Source organism: Alosa sapidissima, chromosome 1, assembly GCF_018492685.1.
Source record: "Alosa sapidissima isolate fAloSap1 chromosome 1, fAloSap1.pri, whole genome shotgun sequence".
Lineage (NCBI taxonomy): Eukaryota > Metazoa > Chordata > Actinopteri > Clupeiformes > Clupeidae > Alosa > Alosa sapidissima.
The window spans coordinates 13962066-13986463 of record NC_055957.1 but is presented as its reverse complement, the minus strand read 5'-3'; the positions used below and the strand labels follow the sequence as shown (position 1 = coordinate 13986463).

Below are 24398 nucleotides of genomic sequence, written 5' to 3'. Positions count from 1 at the left end.
TTCTTCAGGCAAAAACAGGCTCCTGGATGCCCTGACAATGGAGTATCAGCTCTCCCGGCTTGAGAACAGCCAAGGCAGGTCAGGTGGGACGGCTGGAGGGGGTGAGGGGGCGGTTCCTGATGCTGGGCTGGCTGCTCCTCAGCCCTACTCCCCATGGCCAGAATTAGCACTAATCAACCACCAAATGCTGGAAGTGGATGGTAGATTTCAAACACAACATAGTGATCAGAGGCTGGTAAAAAATTTGAGTATTTGTCAGTCAGAGACTGGCAGATATGCACATTTAAAAAAAAAAAAAAAAAAATACATTTCTATCCGTGCATGTTCCTTCTGCTGGGTCAGGCACGAAGGAGGGAAGCACTGACCAGACCCCATCCCCTGGGGGAAATGTCTTCATTCCACCCTCCTTCATGCTGCCCTTGCTGTCTCTATAACATCATCAGTGTTGAACTGCATACTGGACTCACCCATCTGTCACGGAGCAGTCCTAACTGCTCTAGCTGACACCAATCACAGGCAGAGGTGAGGGAACAGAAGAGAGCAACAACTGAAGCACATGGGACTGATCACTGCACACACCCACACACACTAGTCATGGAGTGATGTCCAACCTTCTGTCAGGACTCTCCTCTCCACACTGTTTCTAACCCCCCCCCCCCCCCGCCATTCATTGGTGAGGACAAGAGAGAGTGAGAGAGAGAGAGAGAGAGAGAGAGAGAGAGAGAGAGAGAGAAACGATGTGTCTGTCAGCACTATCACAAAAGCTACTATGCAAAAAAGTGCAACATCAAGTTCCCCTCCCCAGACAGAGTCTGCCAATTCTGGCGCCCCACAGCGCGCCGTGGATTACAGTCTTTGCACAGTTTTTGCCGTCCGTTTTTAAAGGGGGGGCTTTTTTTTCTCTCGGACGGGTGCATTCGCATTCAGTTCACCTCCCATCCTGAACAAAACCCGCCAGTACTGCAGTAATTACAGCCAGGGCTAAGCAGTTCCTGTCCTTGCAGTGCCTATGAAATGTGAGCACCCAGAACTATTGCACATCAGACAGGAGTATCAGAAAGCCCCCCCATCACACGCACAAACACGCTAAAAACAGAGTGAGAAACAAGAGTAAGCTCAAAGCAGTTGATACAGCCCATAATGAGTTTTTAATGACGCTTGAGCATAATATCGGAAACAGGCATGACTAACCCACTTTATGTAACGGAACACAGCCTAATTAAGACGAAAGAGAGTGAGATAGATAGATAGAGAGAAAGAGAGAGAGAATGATAAAGATGAGAGGAAGCAGTACCTCTGTCACAGCTGTTACCCATCACCTGCTGGATATGTGCTCAGGGTCGGCATCCGATTGGCTGGACATTGACCATCATCCTCGTCCAATGAGGTGAGGTGAGTGTTTCCTTTCTAGGTGTCCATCAGTAAGCTAGCGTCCCGTCAAACTAATGGAGTGCATGCGCCTCACTAGCGCCTACTTGGCCCAAGATCTCTGGCATATCCCTGCTCTTCCCTTCCTGCTACTCCTCCATACCTTGCTGTGGCCAGCTCTCCGTCTCCCTCCACCCCCTCCTAGTGCTTTCCTCCCTCCCTCCTTCTCTCCTTTCTCTCAGTCTCTCTGAGCCTCCCCCCCCCCCCCCTCTATCCCGGTCTCTGCCTCTCGCTCGTTCTCGGCAGCAATCCTAACCTTCACTCTCATAAGCCTCTGCCTCTCTCCCCCTCTCTGTCTTTTTGGCAAGCCAGCGGAAGAGATTTTACCGCATTTATTCAATCAATCGCTGTAACCTCACTCCTCTGTTCCTCTCAGAAGAACTGCAAGCACTTCCTTAGCTCCCTCCCTCTCTCTCTCTCTCTCTCTCTCTCCTGCTCTCCTTTTTTTCTCCCTCTGCAAACCCTCTCTCTCCCCCTCTCTCTCTTTCTCCTGGTGCATCTGCTTGTGTCTGCCTGCTGCAGCCTCACACGTCGGAAACACAGTGTGAACGTTAGGACAAATTAAGACGAACGCGTCGCTTAAAAGGCTCATTAAAAAAAAAAAAAGTTTCCATTTTTTCTCTCAACACTCCATCTAGGACACAACTCTTGGGGCTTTCCTCATTACTGTGTGTTGTGTGTGTGTGCTTTGCATGTGTGCCATTGATTGAGAGCTATCCTGTGTGTGTGTGTGTGTGTGTGTGTGCGCGCACGTGTGTGTGTGGGTGTCTTAAAGAGAGAGCAGACAAGACATTAGCTAGTGTCAGCCCATCATGGTGCATAGAGCACACTGGCCACGCGTGACCTCTACGAGGATACACCGTCCATACTATTCAGCACATTCCCCCGTCGGCCGCCACAAATCACCAGCTGGCACTAACACCACAGCAGGTTACAGCCCCACATTTGCTTATTGTTATAAAACACTGAGGCAACACTGCACAGTGAGTCATCAGGAGCCAATGATGGGAAGCCAGTCTCTCCTCCGTCCTAAAAATATGCCACTGTGATTGATGAAAGGCTGAAATCGGCGCGTCACTGCACCGCCTGCCAAACTATATGATCCAGTGACAACACAGGTCCTTCCTCACGGTGGGTGTGTGCGGTTTGGGTTAGTGTTTGGGTGACCGTCTTGCAGGAGTTGCCAAAAGGGGCTTGTTTGTGTGACCTGTTCAAATGTAAGCCCGTGGCCAGACTTCAACAGCAGCCTACAAAGGTTGCACTAAAAACAGCAGGCTTTTAGTAGGTCAATCCCCCAACATGAAATAATGGTGTTGCACTCAGCGAGAAAGGTGACCACCCCAAAAAGTTGCAGCAGAGAGGGCACAGCCAACAGTATGAATTAATAACATCTGATGTACAGCTGTGTGTGTGCATTTCTGTTTGTGGGCATTTTCCCCCTTCCCCTGATGGAGTCCTGTTCTTCCTCTCAGAGGACTGGCGTCTCTCTCTCTGTGTGTCTGCGTCCTGCCCTTGCACAAGTGAAGGTCAGTGAGACTACCTGCCTGTCCCTCCCTGGTCGCTGCTACTGCTGCTGGAGTCATCAGCCAGTCGGGCTGTCTGACTGTGTCTGCTCCATTGCAGTAGACAGCACCCTCCTTCCCTTCACGCTTACACACACACACACGCACACACACACACACACACACACACACACACACACACACACACACACACACACACACACAGACAGACAGAGATACAGCTGGCTTTGAAAATCCACTTAAGCCATTGATTGGACGCAGGCCTTCCTGAGATCAATATCTTGTTAGAGATAGCGGAGGGGTTAAAATGGGTGCGGACGGACAGCGATGGCAGAGATGGCTCTGGGCTGTGATTGGAGGTGATGGCTCGATGGGCCCCTCCCGCTGCGCCGGCTCTCAATGGCTGTGCCAATCACAGCATTTCATCTGCATGCTGCTGAACGCACCACTCTCCTCCACACATCTAGACATCTGGAGAGTAGGGACAAGGCGTCAGAGGCTTCTGAATGTCAAGACTAGGGGGGATGGAGAGATAGCTGATTGAATGAATGAATGGATGAATGAATGAATAGATAAATAAGCCAGGAAAAGGTTTGTGTGGTTGTGCTTGACATGATGGGAAAACATCACACACCATGCAAGAGTGCTGTGCCATGAGTTGTGTCCCCATGTGGCTGTATTGTCCCCTTTCATAAATGTTTCTGAAAGCCTAAATGGGAGGACAAACACATTCAAGCAGATATGCATGAGCCTTGTGCCAGATGAGAGAGTCGTGTAAAGCTTCCCTCTAGCGCTCTCCATCTCCCATTCTCATTCTCTCTCTCTCTCTCTCTCTCTCTCTCTCAAACCCAGACAGGCTGATATGAATCCTCCTTTCTCTTCTCCTGCCACTCTCACCCATCTTTCTAATGACGCGGATGATATCTGATACCAAACATGGATGCCTGGCATCAATTATTCAGGTCGGTCAGTACACTGGGGTAGTATTGAACTTCGGCCCAACACAGCGGTCTGGCCTAGCACTTGCGACATTGGCTTTTCCCCTCTATTCATCAACAGCACCTTAAGGAACGGACAGTAAGGAAAACAAATAGAGTGTGAGCCAATGCTGTGTACACAAGGCTACAATATGTGACCTTTGCCTGAAATTCTCCTTTGTGTGACTGACGGAACATAAATAGCCAGGGGCAAGTCTGCTCATAAAGTAACAACTAACCGACACCTCCGACATGCTTATCTCTCTTATGCATAGCACACGTTGCTGTTTAAGAGCGATGAGGAAATAGACAAGCGAAGCATGTCTCTTGAGACATGGGTGCCTCAGTCTGGCTGACGGCGGAAAACCGCGGAACCACAGCGACTCTGGGAATGGACACGAGGAGTGACTGACCGGGAAATATGATAAATGAATAGGCCATTTTAGGCGAACCAGCCAAGAGGCATTTTCAATCAAGTCAACTCTGTTAGCACACTACTGAATACCACGGAGTTGTGACTGCGTAACAATGACCCGAGTGCATTTTGTGTAGTAACTTAGCAATACTCTTCTGTTTACTTCAACTTGAATTGGAAGACTATGATGTCACTAAACAAGCACATGACTGACAACCACACACACACACACACACACACGTACGCACCCACCCACACACATGCTTCATTGCCATTGATCGCATGCCAACAGTGCCACACCTGTCTGCACACACAGGGACCCACATGAGGTCAAACTACATCTCTGTTGAGGAATGGTTTCAAACACCATCGTGACGCAAGTTTTCCAAACTCCTTACGCAAGGATGTTAGATATTTAATCTATAGAATCTCCAAGACGTCCATGGCTGGGATTGGCTGGGACCCACTAATTGTTTGTCAAACGTAAAAATTCAGCTGACACAGAAAACCTTAGGAAAAGGGTTTAAGCCCATCTCCCAATGATTGACAACTGAGACAACACAATCAGTTGGTATGGTATGCGTGTTCATGATGCCATCACAGCATTATTGGACACACTGTAATCAGAAAAACTATGATGGGAATTTAAGACAAACCTACAGATCCGGTTTGGTGCCCGGTCTGATTGAGCTGTATTGTGAAGCCAGCCACATGTTGGCCTGCACCTCATGTATTATAGTATAACTATACAGTTAAAGGAGAACTCATGCCCCCAGAGTGTAGCAGTGTAGCTGCCTGCCAGCTCTAGCTGTTGGCTGCAGCAACTCCAGCTTGGTAGAACCGATTGTTTTCTTTCCATTTTTTTCCCTTTCCTATGGACAGTACTCGGTGACCTTGAGAAACAGAAATCTATGTGAAAAAAAAAAGGCAAAATTCTCCTTTAATAACATTTCTGCTTCACACCAGTTTTGCTGTCACAGAGAAATCCTCTTCACGCCCAAACATACCAGGATACAAAATACCAAAGAACTGACACGCATGAAATAGGAATGTAAACAATACAACCCTTGCATGAAATTACAGTGTATTCAATGTGTCTTGAGTGATGTTTGTTTAGACTTTTGCTGTTTGACAAAAACTATCAATAACACTGTTATTATTAACCATTTCAAATATCGGAAATCAAACACCCACTGCCAAACTCTAGGGAAGGATCAGTGGCATTTCTATCCCAGATCACATACTGATAATGTACAGTATGTTGTTCATGTGTAAGGTTCTGGGCTATTTGTTTTGTAAACACTGAAATTTTGTTTATCTCTCCCTGTTGTCAAGTACATGTTCCATCTGTTTGTTGATATTAATGTCTAGCCTGCTTTCAGAATAATCACTTGCATCACACACATGGTTTGTTCTTATGTAACTCACAGCTATAGAACGTTCATGATGCACGCCATCCCTACTAGACAGGCCTCTGTTGGGCACTAGGCATAGTATGGCATTTAAGCAATAAACACAGGCCGACTTTTAAATGACAACCGATTGCTGAGGACAGCTGCTTTTGGGGCAAGTTTAAATCCAAACTGCCACTGATCGACCGTTGAAAAGACAGAGGTGCATGGAACCGGAAGAATTGGTGTATTCTGTCTCATTATGCCTTGAACAAACTGACAACACTGTATTGTTTGACCCAATTAGGGTTTGTAACTGAACAAGGCTGTAATACTGTATTGGGAATATATTGATACTTAATAATAGGGTTTGCATTACTGCCCTTTTCTGTACATGATTTAATTTCAGTAGAGTAGCCTAATTCAAGGATGCTCGTTTCTAATCTTAAAAGTTTAAACGTGTAGCCTAGAATGGTGAGCTATATCTAACAGTGAGAGATTGCAAAGCAACAGGTTTCTGGTGTCAAAGAAAGCGTAGTGTTTCTTCGTATGAGGAACAAATGGTCAACGTTTGCTTCAACAAGGCAAACAAAACACGTGTAGTTGCCGTTTGGCTTATGAAAACATAAACCATGCTTACCAGAGAAGTCCGTAAATTCTAAATTCCACATTCCGTCACATTGCGTCCACGATGTAAATAAGTTAAACTCGTTTTTAACTCTGAAGCTCTGAAACGTATACGTGTTCTCCTTATGCTCTTCCTCTCTGTGTCTCCTACTTCACCCCCAGCCAGGCACTGTGGAATGCAGAAAAGCCTGAGTCCCAGCTAGTCAAACCCACTCCGCTTTCTCTCCTCTATCAGCCCATTGAAACCACTACAATAGCAGTCCTATGTGCGTAACCGCTTTCACAGGACGCGTAGAGCTGTGCTTGAATGCCGGGCCGGCCACTATGCCATCATGGACCTAAACCATCTGTTACTTTTACCGGTGTGCATAGCCTGATAATGACAACACAATAAATACCTACATGTCTCTGTCTAGTGGATATTTTTATATCCAGGTATATCTACTTAGCATGAGTAAACATGACTGAGAAAAAAAGTTCTGAGCATAGCAAACCTACCTTTCCAACTCCCCTTGATTGCTTGGGAAGACGACGCGAAGAAAGACCCTCACTGTGGCTAAGAATGGCAGCTTTCAGTTACACAACAGCGTCTTAAATGGCAAGTTTCACCTGTTGAGAACGAGTCCTAGAGCAAATATGTTCAGTGGCGTGGAACGGAAAAGAGGACAAACGCATCCGATCCAGGTCCATGAGAAAATATAAAGGGCCGTTTTCCTAACGGGTGTTTTATTTGCGTTATTACGCCATGCCAATAAGTAATGTTGTGTCACTGTCACTAGTTTTTAAATCACCAATATATTCTGTGAACTACATTTTTGTGCAATTCCATCAATGTCAGACTGAGAGCATAACATGCACCAAAGGAAGCAGTCGACAACACCAAAACGTATACACCCAACAAACAGGAACTGGCTACATTGTGGAAATTGTGGAACATTTCAGATCTCGCGACTCCGTCTTGTTCATGCATAAAATGCACTAAACCCCTTGAATAACATACACTCTTTCTTGAGAAAACTTTGTAGCAAGCAAAACTATTTCTATGTCTGACAGAGCATTTTTTAATTGCCTTTATCCTTTGCCCTCAAAGACAGCAGCTCTCTTAAGTACCCGAAGTGCCGCATAACAACATAAAAACAGCTCGCATAATAGAGTCCTCTGAGAATAACAAGACTGACATTTATTTGGGCAAATAAAATGTAACATTTATCTGAGAGGATTACTGCAGCCAACAGTAGGAGCGGAAATATACTATTTATAGATCTATTTACGATTTCACTATTTGTCCTCAAAATCAAAGGATCACAACTGAAGGGTCCCAAAAATACTGCCTGTAACAAAGGACATTCTGTGAACTGCCCTTTATGAGGGAAACAGATTGGATTATCCTGTCCTGGGAAACCAAGGAGTGTCCCAACATTCCAAGGTAAGGCATTCTTTCTCCATTTATGTATAAATGGCATGAGATTCATTACCCCGTGATTGAATTTGTTATGTGGAGAGATAAGCCCTTAGTTATGCCCAGTAGGAGCTCTACTGAAGGCAGTGATGATCCCGTTTAATTATTTTTCAGGCCTTTTTACATGCTTGTTTATCACAGTAAAAGGGAGTGCTTGGAGTGTCCACTGCCACCCATAGCTCTCATCACCCTGTCTGTGGCGGTCTCTTTGTTACGCGGCAACAACGTGCATTACCATATAAATAAGCATGCGCACCCCCGGCCCAGGCGCTGGCAGCCCAGATTAGGAGGGTCAGGGGGCTGAATGACTCCCCTCAATCACAGGGGTTTGTCCACGATGCTGGCCATCCCCTCTGTCCACAATACAGCAGCTTGGGACCTCTGGCCTGTTCCAAGAGCCTCTTTACCCGACCCCTCCCCCCATCTCATCTCAAACCAACCCCCCCCCCCCCCCACCACCACCACTCCCCTTTATGACCCTTGAGACCCCTGCATCTTCATCTGTCAGCGTGCGCACCCCCGCACACACTCCCTCACAATGGAGGCTCTCTGAAGCCAAGCCTATGTTATTACCCCCAGAGTCAGCGGCAGCTCAGAGAGGGGGACACTGAGCCTGGGAGATGGGTGGCCTGACACAGACCGCCAGTGTTTGTCTTGCATTCCCTCCTGCTACCCACTCTACCAAGCATGCACAGCCCTCCACACACACAGAGTAGCAACAACTTTATTATTATGCATGAAAGAGAGCAGGAGAGAGAGAGAAAGAGGGAGAGAGACAGAGAGAGAAAGAGGGGAAAGAGAGAGAGAGAGAGATAGAGACTCGAAGAACGAGGTTAAGTACGACTGAGAGTGATTATCACATGGTTACAGAGACAGGATAACATGACTATGACACAACTCTCTGAGTATCCCTTTGGTGTTTCCATAAGCCAGCATGGAAAGACACTGAGGAGGTACAGTGCTGAACGAAATCTCAATCTGAAATCCAATCTGAAATCCCAAACAACCAAACAAAAACATACTGTTCCAATATAACCACCATAATTTGTGGCCAATTTTGGCGTCGGTTCGGTACTGATCAGATTGAAATGGGAGGATGTGTCCTTGTTGGGGACAACGGGCCACAAACAGGATGACAATGACGCCGCTCAGAACAATAGCAGAGCCATCCGCTCCTGTGGGAGAGTGTTGCGTGCGTTGCTCTGCCTCCTCACACCCTCATACGGCTCACTCTCCTCCTTTCCACAGGCCTCCTCTCTTCTATAATCTATGTACAGCTGGCAAGGCACATTTTTTTTTATTTCATTTCTTTCCTTTTTTCCCCCTGCCCTACGCAATCTGTTGTTTTAGCGCCCTCCTCGTGCAGTCTGTGTACTAAGTCTGTTTACTAAGGACTGTTTCTGTTTCTGTTCTGTCTGTTTTTTTTGTTTTTTTTTAATCCAGATTTCAAGCTAAAAATGTAATTATTGCTTTTAGCGCAGATGGTGCTATAGAAGGAAGGAAGGAGGGAAGAAGGGTGGGGTGCTCTGTAAGTGTTAATCAGTGATGCCTGAAATGAGTTAAAGCTGCATTTATTACACCGCAGGCTATTCACATTTCAGCTTACCTCGGGAGTATGCGAGCCAGAGAGAGATCTTATGCTGCCTGACAGAATGTTAAGCAGAACACCGCAGCACCCGTTGTAGCCTTTAAAAGGGGCATTGGTGATAGACATGTTATGTGGACATCTGAAAGGACATGATCTACTGAAGAACTCAAAGCCGCTGCTTAGCTGTACCTGCAATGTACCTGTAACTCTACTGGTGTTAACCTACCTTGCTAACTTCACCCCCAGATCATGGGCTTGACACCCAAAGCACACACACTGATGAATATTTATGCGTGTTGCCCTGCTACGCCACTTCCGATAAAGGTGGGTGCTAATGAAGAGCTGTGCATTTATGGATGGGTACGCCGACGGGAAGCACTGGGTTTAGGACCTGCGCCAACTGCTGTGTCTGCATCACAGCTCCCCCCCAGACTAGATGCTGAGGTCCAATCTTCTCATCAGTGCACTGGGTGGTCATGATGTCTCTGCAGTGGGTCCAGTGTGCTTACCTAGCATGGAGGCGCCCTCTGCTGGGTACTCTGGGAACTGTCCCTCGGAGGGTACGCTGACTGTGCGCCGCAGACTCCTGCCCTTGGACGAGGAGGCAGTGGGGCTCTCATGCATATCCACCGGCATCTGCTCACAGGGGAGAGAGAGCGGGTCAAGACACAGCTGGACAATTAGTACAGAACTGTCTTGCTTCCAGTGGGTGAGGTTGATTATTTTTGCCACCCACCAAACATGGTTGTCACATAGAACAGTGACATTTAAAAACAGGTGTCAAAGCCAATCAGCCTGTGTGACCCCTACATTACTGAGATCCAAACATGAACCACACAAATCCACATCAAGGATCCTCGGGCAGTTTGACAGAAACACAAAATGAAGCTTGGTCAGCTTCCTGTTGTAGCATAAACACTGTCATCACCATGGAGAACAACAACAGGGACACGGAGGAAAAGGCCTCTTAGAACTCAGATTCCAGCTCTGGCCCCCTTCCTCCCTCTCTTCCTCCCTCTGTTCATCACTAGGATGAGAGGACAGAGGGATGGATAGAGAAAGAGAGAGAGAGGGATAGACAGATGGAATGAGAGGGGGTAGGGGGAAAAGAAGATTAACACCAGCAGGGAAAGGGGACTTGGGGGGGGGGGCAAGGGGGAATTAAAAAATGTTTCTCACCTCTTCCTCCCTGTTGAGCAGGATAAGCTGGCTGTCTGTCAGGATGCAGTACTTCCTCTCCCAGACGCTGGGCTCGGAGAAGGGCGACTGGCCGCAGGAGAACCGGTGCGTGGGTGGGCCCTTCACGTCTGTGCACAGGGGACAGAGGAGACACGTCAGCGGGCTGAAGCACGGTTCTGCGTCCCACAGGAGGCTTGGAGGGTAGTAGTCCCGCCGCAGCCGCCTGGAGAAACAGCCACGCCACATTGCACACCTCTGCTAAGATGCTACGCCTAAGCCAGGGGAAACTGGGAGAAGATGCCTGGTGAGGACCAGCCTAAGTGACTTCTTCTGCCTTCTGGAGCTGCAAAGACTTAATCTCATCTCGCACAAGGTTGGGACTTAGAAAAAGAAATGCTGAAAGAATAGCACACATAGGCGTACTTTTCTTTGTAAAAATACCCTAATCTCCAAAATAGTTCCCCAGAGACACAGAAGCATTGTAGGCTGTTTTGAAGACTGTGAAAATTCAATTACAAACCACTAACACTAACTTAGTTGCAGATGCCTTGATATTTTTCCATCATATAGAGTTTTGGCCTGTAGGGGGCAGTATAGAAGCATCTTTCTGTAGGAACACCTTCCTGGGTGGAAGAAAATCAATTTCAAGCCCCACACTTTACAGCCTTGAACAAGTAACGACTGCTAATCAAAGAGGTAGCACATTTGACTAAATTTTTATGGCACCTATCACTGTTTTAAGATCTTCTATGTACCTTGGAAATGAGAAGAGAATCACATTTCATACATAACACAGTTACACTGCAAGTTCATTCATAAACTGATGGGAATGATGCCTGCCCTCCACAAAAACACACTTCAGCATGCGTTTATGTGATTTATCTGCAACAGTTCTGAGGTCAGATGGAGCGAAGCAGAAAGAAAGCTAAGGTCGCAGGTGAGGGTCAGAGGTCACGTGCCCTTGTGTCACCCTTGATTAGGAAAAGGGGCCATCATTGACCCCTGAGGAGTCATCAATCTCCCCGAAGTCTGTGTGGCTGAGTCAGGAGAAAGAGTGCAGGCCAGTGACGCCACCATCTCAGGGGAATGGGTGGGACCCTTGTCCTGAGCTTGTCTTGTGCCCAGCGCCGGGAGTGTTTACTCTCCCACTGATTCCCTCTGCCTGCTACCCCACCCCGCCCTGCTGCTAATATGACTAGCCACCAGAGCAAAGACTGGCACCTTTGGGGGTACGAGGAGAGAAAGGGCCAGAAGTGAGGAACAGATGGATAGAAAGAAGAGCGGAAGAGAGAGAGAGAAGGAGAAGGAGGAAGTGGAGAGTTCTCAGGCAGATCCACAGGAAAGGAAGCGACAGCGGGAGACGTCACCAGAGAATGGGTGGCACAGACTGTTTTCCTCTTCAGATGCTATGCAAACACGGATGTCATGGCAGAGTAAACAAACGCGCTTTCACAGCCAGCGTGCCAAGCCCGGTTCTACATGCACACACAGACAGAGAGAGAGAGAGAGAGAAAGAGAGAGAGAGAGAAAGAGAGAATGAAATAAAAGAAAGAACGAGAAAGCGAGAAAGTAGCTCGCCCACAACCAGAGATAGACAGAGAGAGTAGCTCGCCCACAACCAGAGATAGACAGAGAGAGAGAGAGAGAGAGAGAGAGAGAGAGAGAGAGAGAATGAAATAAAAGAAAGAACGAGAAAGTGAGAAAGTAGCTCGCCCACAACCAGAGATAGACAGAGAGAGTACGCGTGGGGTGGGAGCGGGATCTGGTCCAGGCCCTCTGGCAGATTGTCTCCAATCCGACAGTACCACCAGCAGTGCTGCAGTGCTGCAATCTCACCGCACACACACGTGGGCGAGAAAACAACCGGAGGATTTATTAAGCCGCCGTAGCCTAGTGCAGCCCTGTGCGACATTTCTTTGCGATCTTTTGAGTGATTTGTGGGAAGATGAAGGCTTCATGTGACTGTGATAGCGATCTGCCCAGGTCATCACCATGTAGGAGACGACGGGGAAAACACAGGTCTGTTGCCTGGAGACCGGTTACACACGTGTGCGTGTTAAATCTTCGCAGGAGGGCTAAGACCATATGGTGGAGGAAAATATCCTGAGGGCCCAAGATCATTTGGTCTGTCCACAATGAGGGCCGAGACATTTTGTCCACCCAACGTTTCATTTTTCCAACATGCAACTAACTGCACCCCAGTTTCAGACAGAACGAAACCTGACCATGATAAGGCAACGCGACTTGTAGATGTAGGTTAGGCTAGTTTCAGTATTAATCAAACTGAGAGAAAGCACCGATGTGACTGTGCACTTCGATGGTGCAACGGTGACAACTGCAGTGTGCCATCTGGAGGATGTGGCCCTATTTCTGGATGAATTCTTAATGGATTCCCCGCATGGCTGTCCTCAAGAGGAAGCACTCATCCACACCTGCCTCAGCTCTCTCTCTCACACACACACAGTATGAGCACGGCAGGCCAGTGCTGAAAACAGCCCCCACAACACACACGCACACACACACACGCACACACCTCTGACTGTTCAGGAGGAACAAAGCAGAGTAAAACAGCAAGCAATCAAGCAAAGGGCACAGGGCATGTGCAGAGGAACAGCTGCTTATACTGCCAGGCACCCCCATTTTTATATAATATTTTTCCATTTTTATTTTTGTTTGGGTGGAAATAAACTTCTTTGATGTGTGAGAGAGTTCTGCCGAGAGCAAAATGACCTGTGTCCTGGTTTGCACTTTGTTCTTGCATGTTCTCTCTCTCTCTGTGTGGCATTAAAATCAGCAGTGTCAGTGAAGCAAGGGAACTGAAAGGGGTGTAAAAGGCAAGCCATGTCTCTCTCTTTCTCTCTCCCAGTCCCTCTCTCTCCCTCTTTCTCTTGTCCCATTCTCTCTCTCTCTCTCTCTCTCTCTCTCTTTCTCTCTCTCTCCATATGTCCTGGTCCTGGGAGAGGGTGCAACTTCTTGCACTTGCGGAGGGAACTAATTGCCATGTGCTATCGGGCTAAATATAGAGGGCGAGTTCCCGGCACAGTCCTGCACTGCTCCATGCTGCTGTAGCCTGGGAGCGAGGGAGAGAGAGAGAGAGAGAGAGAGAGAGAGAGAAAAAGAGAGAGAGAGAGAAAGAGAGAACAGCAGCCACGAGTCTCACTCGGACTCCGATGCGAGCGAGCCCTTCATCTGGCGAGAAGTGGGCATCTGCCGTGGCAGGGCGCCGTGCCTGCCGGCTGTCACCGGCCGTCCTCGTTACGTAAGCCGTTAACAGCTCTCTGTGGCCGCTGCTGGTGCAGCAGGGAGCCTCTTCCCTGGTGTTCATGGCCAGACCACCTACAGTGGCGGAGGCCTTTTGAACTGTGTCACTTCCCTATGTTGTCTTTCCTTTTCTAAAATAAAATAAGATAAATCTGACTCCCAGTCACAGCGCTGATTTACAATCCTTGACCTAACCTGCAGAATGACATGACTTAAGATGTTTTTGTTGGAGGGAATGAACTAAAGTCTCCATCCGGCAGACATTCCAGAGAATCCTATTAATAAAGGCAGACATTAAAAGGCCATGTTGATAAGAAGAGCAGTGTTGCTGGGAACATTAGGTCACAGTTTGCACGATCTTCAACACTTCAGCACTCTCAACACGGAAATCATGAAGAAGGCGGCCCTGTGTGTGTGCGTGCATGTGTGTGCGTGCGTGTGTGTGCCGGCCTCACTGCAGCGGTGGTGGCCTGCACCTTGTGTTCCTGTGTGTGTCCCTCCGTGTGTGTGTATGTCTGTGTGTGTGTGTGTGTCGGCCACACTGGAGCGGTGGTGGCCTGCACCTTGGGGCCCTGTGCCAGTCTGGAGGGTTGGTGGTGGGGGAGAGTTGAGAGGTGGGGGGTGGGGGGCTGCCAGAACAGGAGGTGCATAGCCACAGACAGCGCCAGCATAAGCTGTTGGTCAAAGCATGCCATGTGACGCAGCAGGAGGGACGAACACGCACACGTGCACACACACAGAGACACAGAGAGACAGAGAGAGAGAGAGAGAGAGAGAGACACACACACAGAGAGTAAGAGCAACATACAAGCTTCCACTGCCACAGTTACCTCAGAGGATGAGAGTATGTGATAAATTAAGCAAAGAAAGGTTCTAGAGGAAATTACAGCAGTGTTTAAGGCAGTGTTTTCGCCTAGTTGGTTAAAGTATGTGTCTTATTTTAATAGCTTATTTCACCACAGTGCACGGTGCCATGTCCCCAGGGCTCGTCCTATTTGGCTGATCTGAGAGCTGGAGACGGAACAGAGCACACTCCTGGCCAATTATACCCGACCACCCGCCCACCTCTTGGCTGTGCCTGACTGTGTGAGGGCCTCACGGTGGGCGTAATGAGGCAGTAACCGCGTGGGTGTCCTGGACCCGCTCCCCAGCGCCGGCCGAGCCCACGACAGGAGAGGAGAGCTGAGGAGAGTGGGTCGGAGCGGAGCGGGCCGAGTGGGTCGGGCCTGGCATGGCTGGCCTGTTTGTTTGTGCGGCGGTGGAGGCGGTGGTGGTGGTGGTGGTGGCGCAGCCTGAAAACAATTACTGTGGGGCGGCTGCCAGCTGGACGCTTGGGCTGCCAGTCTGTGACCCCGGAGGGGGTCAGCGCGCACAAATGGCTCACCGGCCAGGGCAGCAGAGGGGCCTGTCCGCTCCACAGGGAATGTGTGTGTGTGTGTATGAGAGTGTGTGAGACAGAGAGAGAGAGAGAGAGAGAGAGAGAGAGAGAGAGAGAGAGAGAGAGAGAGAAAGAAAGAAAGAAGAGAGAGAGAGAGAGCGAGAGAGAGAGCTTCTGGCAGAGTGAGTGTGAGAACCCAGTCATAGCCCGGCATGAACACATCTACACGAGTATGTTTGTGTCTGAGCGGCGTGTTTGTGTAGTTTATATATACATGCGTGTGCATGTGAAGAATGCATGCATGACACTGACACACCAGTGCCCTCCAACCCACCAGCGCGCGTTTGTGCCCCATCACACACTGGTGCCTTTTACTAGAGGTCACAAGCTGCTCGAGTCCACTGCAGTGTGTGTTTATGTGTGCGTGTGTGTGTGTGTGTGTGTGTGTGTGTGTGTGTGTGTGTGTGTGTGTGTGTGTGTGTGTGTGTGGGTGGCGGGTCAGGAGCAGGGTAGAGCAGCACAGTAACCCAAGCTCTGTGGAGTCCTGGGTGGAATGTCTGGGGCTCGGGGTGAGGCTACGCCACCTGTCTGGGATGGAGTTTCAGAGGGGGAATGCTCCCAGGGCCACTTAAACACGGTCACCCCCATGTCACATCATGTCACCCCACCACCACCAACAACCCATCCAGGACCATCACACCGCTCTCTACCACACGGAGCTTAACAGCACATGTACTACTACACACAAACTGCCACTGCCTCAAAGCGCCACAGTCTCCCATCTCTCTCTCTCTCACACACACACACACACACACACACAGAGCATGAAGAGCTGATCAGTCCCCCAACACACCCAATGTCACACAAATACACACATACAAACACACACATCCAGCCTGTAAGGAAAGACTGAGATTGACGGGGCGTGAAATCATAATTTTCCAGCTCTTTGCAGATTCCCCAGAGAAATCCCCCTTTCATTTCCCCCTTCTGACAGAACATGAAGCCCTCAAAAAGAAACCATTCTCACCGTGCAAAAACAGAAGTATATTTACACAAACCATGGGAGCAATTGCTGCTGTTAAAACTAGACCCCTTAAAGGAGAATTCCGGTGTGATATTGACCTAAAGAACGTATGTCTCATAGCTCACCTCGGCTTGTCCCCTGCACTCAGAAATCTGGAGCTAGTTAGCCAATGCTACCAACACAGTGTTTCGTTGTGGTACCTCGGGCATCGGCCTAGCCATGCAAATAAATCACTGTTTTACACCATTTACAAGGCTCAAAGTAATAAGTTGAGCGACGAGTACGAACGAACAGGTATGATAAGGGATCAGATTCCAAAAATAATTCAGTGGAAATGCATGGATTCAGTTGCTTCCAGTAGCAGCAAATGGAATCCATGCATTTTCACAGAATTATTTTTGGAATCTGATCCCTTATCATACTTGTTCGTTCGTACTCGTCGCTCGACTTATCGTGACTAAATTCAAGACGGCGTCGAAAAAAATTCCTTAAGGTACTGTCTGTATAAATCGTCTTGTAAATAAACTACCAGTGCTTTTTCAAAGTTCTCTATGTCTCGTTTTAAATGTCAAGGCCCTCGGAAGTCTACCAATGAAGTATGGAGCTACTTTGAGCCTCGTAAATGGTGTAAAACAGTGATTTATTTGCATGGCTAGGCCGATGCCCGAGGCACCACAACGAAACACTATGTTGGTAGCATTGGCTAACTAGCGCCAGATTTCTGAGTGCAGGGGACAAGCCGAGGTGAGCTATGAGACATACATTCACACTCTGTTTCAACAAACTTCAACAAACAAAACTAGGTCAAAATCACACCGGAATTATCCTTTAACCACGGTGTTAAAATGTAGCCTGGGTGTTCCCATGCTGCCTTGCGCGCGATTTGATTCACGCTGCTAAGGCAGCCTGGAGAACATGGAGCAAATTTTCGCCTGAGATAGGGGACCAATCACAGAACAAGGGGGAAAGCAAGACAATGATGAGCTATGCACAGACACATTTGATAGACATCCGTGGCACCCAATAAACGGATCTGGGCATTTTTTTCAAATACGAGAAAATTAACGTTTGGTTCCCAGACCACGTCTCATTGAGAAGTGGTGGCGCTAGCCAGGCTAGTTAAAATGAGAAAAAACAGATAGTTATCTAACTTTACTTTCAGATGCCTTTAAGAGCCTGTCATATTCCCAACATACACAAACATGAGGCATTTGCCATTTACTCTCCCTATTCACAACATGTCAGTCATTCTGTTGTGTTCTGTTGTGGGTGTGTGTGTGTGTGTTCGTGTGTGTGTGTGTGTGTGTGTGTGTGTGTGTGTGTGTGTGTGAGTGTGAGTGTGAGTGTGAGTGAGTGTGATTATGACTGATGTTAGGAATGTAGCTGGGATTTACCCCGGCCTGCTGTCTCAGCCTCACAGCCATTGGCCTGCATTCCCACACCTTGTGCCAGGTGTGTGTGTTGAGTACACTACACACTCTCCCTCTCCAGCGTCGCCGCACAGGCAGCGAACAGAGGATGCTTTGTGTGGCTCCTCCGCTGCTGCCGCGACCTGGACTCTTGTCTTGCTCCATCACCCCCCCCCCCCCCCCCCCCCCGCCCCGCCCCATGCTAACCAATACGGCACCAGACTAGCCTGGTAACCTATGGCAACCTGTAAACACAAACAGCTCCTCCAATAACAATGCGGCGACGTCGGTCTCGACGGCCAGGTCAACGGAAAGAGCGGGCCCCGAGGGGATGACAGAGATGGGTGGAGGGATGCGGTCACCATAGGTTGACATGGAAGAAAGGGGGGGGCAAGCTGAGGGAGGGAGAGAGAATAGAGATGGACAGAGAGAGAGAGAGAGAGTGAGAGAAAGAATGAGAAAAAGAGGAGAGAGAGAATAGAGATGGACAGAGAGAGAGAGAGTGAGAGAAAGAAAGAGAAAGAGAGGAGAGAGAGAATAGAGATGGACAGAGAGAGAGAGAGTGAGAGAAAGAGGAGAGAGAGAATAGAGAGGGAGGGAGAGAGGGAGAGGGAGAGAGAGAACTGGAGCAAGAGCGGGGTGTGGTACTGATACTGCCCTAAACCCGACTGCAAACAGGAGCCAGACCGAAACAAACAAACAAGCTTACTTAAGAGGCGGCTCAGCTTTCCATCTCCACTACGTCACCGTGCCATTGCAATGCAAATGACTCAAGCAGCCTGCGTGCCATTCAACAGATGTCAGGGCCTTGAGTAGGAGACGCCGTTGAATGGATGAATGTTGCATGGCAATTTTCAACTTCCATTACAGATCATAATAATTCAGAGGCCCCTATTTAGATATCACTGCGGGTTGGCGGGTTATCAGCATTGCAAATTAGCACGTTTAATTGGTAGCTGGAGAGAAAGGGGCTGAGAAAGAGTCTGCAGTGGGAGGAAATGACGGCAATTAACAGATTGAGTTGTGATTGCAGACCCTGTGTGTGTGTGTGTCTGTGTGGCAACTCCAGCTGTTAGCAGTCAGATAGCACAGAGAGGGAGTAATCAGAAGTTTGGTTTGTGTTGATAAGCGTAATTTGTGTGTGTGTGTGTGTGTTCCAACACATCTTGAAGGAATACAAAATCTACATTTAGTCAGTAGGGCAGAGGGACATTTTGCTCAGGGCCACTGTTCATCCTTTTCAGATCTCTGAATAAATTAACCCTCCACTTTTCAAGGTATCTGTTATTGAATTGTCTCAGTCACATGAAAACAAGGGTTCTTCAGAAATAAAACAGCAGCAGTCGAACAAGCTAAACAAATTCAATTCCATTGTGTGAAACTGCATACATTGGTGGCATAAGTCACCACAACAGCCTTCTGTGGGCTCTGCATTTTTGAAGAAGGGAAAAAAAGAGGGTCAAGAGACTCAAGTCTGCGGCTGTGTCATTGCAGTGACAGCGGAGTGCTTCGTATCATTCATAATTCAGTCCAGTGTTACAGGCGTGGAAGGCAGAGTGGCGAGGCTCGAGCAGACACGCACGGCTGCCGTGGAGACGCGTCAACGTCAGCTCAGCCGGGCTGCTGACTCGCGAGGAAGACGCAGGCCACACACAGGCTCCGCTCGCCGCTCCATCCCCTGCAGGCAAACACGCGGCCGTCTCCCCAAATCACAACCCCTCCGTTTCTTTGGAGGCAGAGGTCGGGGGACAGAGGGAAGGGGGAGGGGTGGAGGGTTTCCCCATTTTCACAGTGCTGCCTGGTGCACCACCCTGAGTGACAGTTCTTACCAGAAAGTAGGGTAAAACATGCTGCTGGGGGGAGGGGAGCTGCCATTGGAATTTCAACACACACACACACACACACACACACACACACACACACAAAACAAGACAGCAGTGCAGTGCTCACAGGATGATGTTGCCCTACCTTCAAAGAAATGTGTCAGGTTTAGCCAAATCTCACATCAGCATAAAAAGAAGATAAGGCACAAAAAGTCGTCAGGAAACACATCTCTTATCAAAGCAGGGACAAAACAAAACCGAGAAACCCTGACTTCCAACCACAGTGTTGACAGCCCTCATTCCAACACTTCCATATTCACATCCCTGCACTGCACATCAGCACCAAAGTACAAGCCCATTAGGAACAGGCCAGACCTACAGGCCAGCACAGGGCAGCCGAGGGTGACACAATCTGCACCATGTGCTCTAATAAATGATGTGCCAGTTAGCTAGCCCATTGTAGTAGCCCAGGGCCCAGAGAGAGAGAGAGAGAGAGAGAGTGTGTAAGAGAGAGAGAGAGAGAGAGAGAGAGTGTGTATAAAAGAGAGAGAGTGTGTGTGTGAGAGAGAGAGAGAGAGAGAGAGAGAGAGAGAGAGAGAGTGTGTGTAAGAGAGAGAGAGTGTGTGTCAGAGAGAGAGAGAGAGAGTGTGTGTAAGAGAGAGAGAGTGTGTGTGAGAGAGAGAGAGAGAGAGAGAGAGAGAGAGTGAGTGTGTGTAAGAGAGAGAGAGAGAGAGAGAGAGAGAGCGAGAGTGTGTGTCAGAGAGAGAGAGAGAGAGTGTGTGTAAGAGAGAGAGAGAGAGAGAGAGAGAGAGAGAGAGAGTGTGTGTAAGAGAGAGAGAGAATACATGCTGCTTTGTTACCCCGGGGAGCCCACTCCTCCCCTGCTGTGGCTGTCGTTGTTTAATATTCAAAAAAGCCTTAGCACATTTGCATGCCCGCTGCTCGTTTCTCTTCACACAGACACAACAACATTGGCGTAGTGTGACTGTGTGACTGTGTGTGTGTGTGTGTGTGTGTGTTATTTATGATACCAATGGTATGCCTATGTGTAACACGCAAACGCAGGTATTACACTTTGAGCAGGCTGAAGTGTGAACGCTCTGTAGCGCGCGCCACTACGTGCCACACAGCAGCGTCTGCCACCGCGCCACTGCCTTTGCTGGAACCTCCGGGCATTCCAGAAGCTACCCGTCCATGACGGCACAATGCAGGCTGCATGAAAAGCTCAGCTTGGCGCGGTGCCAGTGTGGCTGCACACAGCCTGTCTGGCCTGGTAGTGAATAGCCAGTCCAGCCTGGCCCAGTCTCAGGCCTCCAGGCCAGGGGGACTTTCACCAACCGTCTCCCAGGCCCTCTTCTGGGACATGACACGAGTTCAGCCAAAGCCTGAAGAGTGCAAGAGCGGTCTCTACTTTTTCTCATGACTCTGGCTGACCAGGGCTGGCCTGGCCTTTGAAAAGTTAATCAGGCCATAGGTGGTGTGGCCACATGCTTTGTATGGCGACAGGACAGGGTAGTTGCTATTTGCATACAAAAGAGAACTAGGCTGTTTCCCTTTTCTGGATAACAGGAGATTGAGGGGAGGGGGTGCGAATGTGTGTGTGTGTGTGTGTGGGGTGTATTTTGGTGGGTGGGAATGGGGGGTAGATTCCACTGCTCACCCGCTGTGGCCCGCAGGGTCACAGATTCAACTGGGAATTCCCATCCCAACCTTCCAACCTTTGAAGCTTCGTAATGCAGTGTTTTTTGTGTAGTGTGTAGTGTGTAGTGTGTGTGTGTGTGTGTGTGTGTGTATAGATACTTCAGGCTCTCATTTAGCTTCCCTGGACAAAACGGAACACAGCGCAATTTCACTTTCGAGACTCAGACGTGCATTGGTGCATACGGCTTCCTCTGTTCGCCAATTAGCATTCATGTAATTCAGAGGGGAAAATCCGCAGACAGACTGGTGCAATCTGTGGGGTGTGTGTGTGTGTGGGGGGGGGGGGGGGGGGGGGGGGGCTGTGAATGTGAAATGAGGAAGAGAGAGTGTTTACAAAGTAGGCACAGAGAACTGAAAGATCAAAAGACTGAGAGGTGTGGCTCCCGCTCACACACACACACCTACTTCTGACCTAAATATTCAAAATAGAAGAGAAAAAGGATAGTGTGTGTGTGTGTGTGGGGGGGGGGGGGGGGGGGGGTGAATTACTCTGAGAAGTCTTTCGAATGGAAGCTCATACTAACATAAGCAATAGCATTGAACATAACCGCCAAAATAATCAAGTGTACACAACTGTCAGGTCTGAAAGGGTTAATTCCAATGAATGTACAAACCATATGTTGCCTACTTCCTCTATGGAGGTGCCTAGAACACGAGGCTGTTAGATAACAAGTGAAGCTGAAATATTAATAAAGTAATAACGGCACACAGGGAGAACATACACACACACACACACACACACACACACACACACACACACACACACACACACACACACACACACACACACACACACACAAACAAATACAGAAATAACATTGTGCATTTGTCCAAAGAGAAGAGGTGCAACCAAACGTGAAATGACAAAATGTCTGTCACAGACAAGTAAAGACTGTTTGTGGTGTTTAGTTTCACTTACATGCGTGACGCACTAAAAATGAACCTTGCTCATGGGAAACGTGCAAGGTGTTAGGGCCATGTAGAGGTGACTGAACCATGAAAAAAGACATGGACCTCAACAAAGGCTTCATTTTCTGACTGGTCTATCTACAGAATAAAGCCTGATGATTAGCAGCAGTGGCTTGAAGCCATGGCTCTGTGATACCCAGATATATGAAATGGTGATTTGCATACAATGACGTTCAAAAGAAGCCTTATGGTCCTTGTAAAGGAGCGCAATATAATGATGATAAAATTCTATAATATCATGATAATGCATTAATTATGCACAGCAGAGCTAGCCAGAGGACAATTACTTGGTCTCGTTATAATCCCACAACCAAATCACAGAGTGTAACACACTACGACTAACTAATGCATCGCCAAATTATGAGATATCGCGCTCATATCCAGTCCTAACTTTTATCACTACGAGTCAGTGAGAATAATTTATGATGACAGAATTAATCAGAACCCTCCAAATTCTATTACAGAAGAACTGTCTGGAACTTCCCTTTGCAATGCAAGCTCTTCTGTGGTAAACCATAAACCAGCACATAGCACTAGTGATAAAACAGATCTATTCCACAGCAGGTGGTGTCAATGTAGTATAGTATATATAAGTATACTCTTTTGATCCCGTGAGGGAAATTTGGTCTCTGCATTTATCTATGAATTAGTGAAACACACTCAGCACACAGTGAGGTGAAGCACACAGTAATCCCGACGCAGTGAGCTGCCTGCTACAGCGGCGCTCGGGGAGCAGCAGTGAGGGGTTAGGTGCCTTGCTCAAGGGCACTTCAGCCGTTCCTACTGGTCGGGTTTCGACCCGGCAACCCTCCGGTTACAAGTCCGAAGCGCTAAGCAGTAGGCCATGGCTGCCCCATGGATGTAGTGACTGGAGGGTGTAGGTTGATAGGGAACTCACAACAATAGGCTCAGTTAAGTAATGACAGGCAGGCATGAATGCTCAGGTCAACCTTTGCAAAAACACCTACATATGTGTTGGTACAGAAAACACATACTTATACATTGGCCAGTGTTGGTACAATATTTTCAAATATAAAACACTAGGCTAAATATATTGATTGACCATGAGTTCAGCCAGGTCACTAGCAGAGCATGTTGTCCTACCGTCCTGAGCTGGTTCGGCTGGGTACAAATCCTCCCTGAGACTTAGGAACCGGCCAAGGCGGCGGGTCACCGAGGAGACGAGGCCCGAGAGTGACACAGCACTGTAGTCGAACCGTAGGGGCAGCGTGGTGGCCGTGGCCCTGGTCCCCGACTCCGACAGGGACCTGTGGTACGGGGGCGCACGGTGTGGGGGCTCCCGCAGCTCGGTCCTCTGGGGCCGAACGTGCTCCATCAGCACCCCGCGGCTGGTCACGTTCCTCGGGTGGGGGAGCGACTGCGCCCTGGTGACCGGAGGGTTGACTGACCGGCCACTGGTGGCCTTTTGCCCGCCAGGGCATCCTGGCTCAGAGGTCTGCCACACCATGGTCCCCCTGTTGATGAGGTCAGGAGGGTTCTCGGGTACGGAGAAGGAGCGGAGCGTCAGACAGGGCCTGGTAGTCGGGGGCGGACCGGGCCCTCCGGAGCTCCCCCTGGAGGCCCACGCGGGAGTGCTCCAGCTCACCTCCGCCTCGGCGCGACTCAGCTCCTCCAGCGCCGCGCTCCTTCGCAGACTCATCGCTCAGCTTGAGGGCCCCGAAGCCACGCAAGCAGGCCAGACCACAGACAGCAGGAAGGAAGCCCTGTTCACTCCTCAAAACCCCCACCGGCTCACAGTTGCCCTCCGGCGTTAACAGTCTTACCGCGGTGCGTGACTTGACGCGGTGTTGATCGAAGGCGCCATCTTTGAGCTCAACGCTGTGGAGTTCTGCCCTCAGATGATCCTCCAGAACATCCTCGCCCAGTTAGCAATTGCCTTCAGCAAAACAGCCTTAGCTTGCGGGAGCCCATCTCCTGTCTTTGTTACTGAAGGCAGAGTCCACTGGCTTGTCTTGACGTACCATTTCCTGTCTTCAGCACTGATACTACTCTTCCTAAGAGGAAGTGAGGTGCCAGATATACTTTCGCAACAGAGATGTCTCCTGTTTCTGTCCAATCAGCGGCCTCAAAAGAGTGCTCAAAGATTCAGGGTTTCTGTTTCATGACAAAATGACATTCAAACAAATATGGTCTTTATGTGTATGATCCCTACACTCCAAAAAAATATTAAAGGAAGATAAAATAACAGTAAAATGATGTTTTCAGCTGTACCAGGAAGTCAA

General features: G+C 48.8%; 1 protein-coding gene across 1 annotated transcript in view; it reads right to left on the bottom strand.

Moving 5' to 3' along the window:
- rasal2 (RAS protein activator like 2) overlaps positions 1 to 24165 on the bottom strand; it is a 46245-nt gene extending 22080 nt beyond the window's left edge. Inside the window, 3 exon segments of the mRNA XM_042084663.1 lie at positions 9918 to 10044; positions 10588 to 10715; positions 23260 to 24165. Coding sequence (XP_041940597.1) covers positions 9918 to 10044; positions 10588 to 10715; positions 23260 to 23815 — 811 coding nt within the window. The 5' untranslated portion in view covers positions 23816 to 24165.
- Between the last annotated feature and the right edge of the window lie 233 nt (positions 24166 to 24398).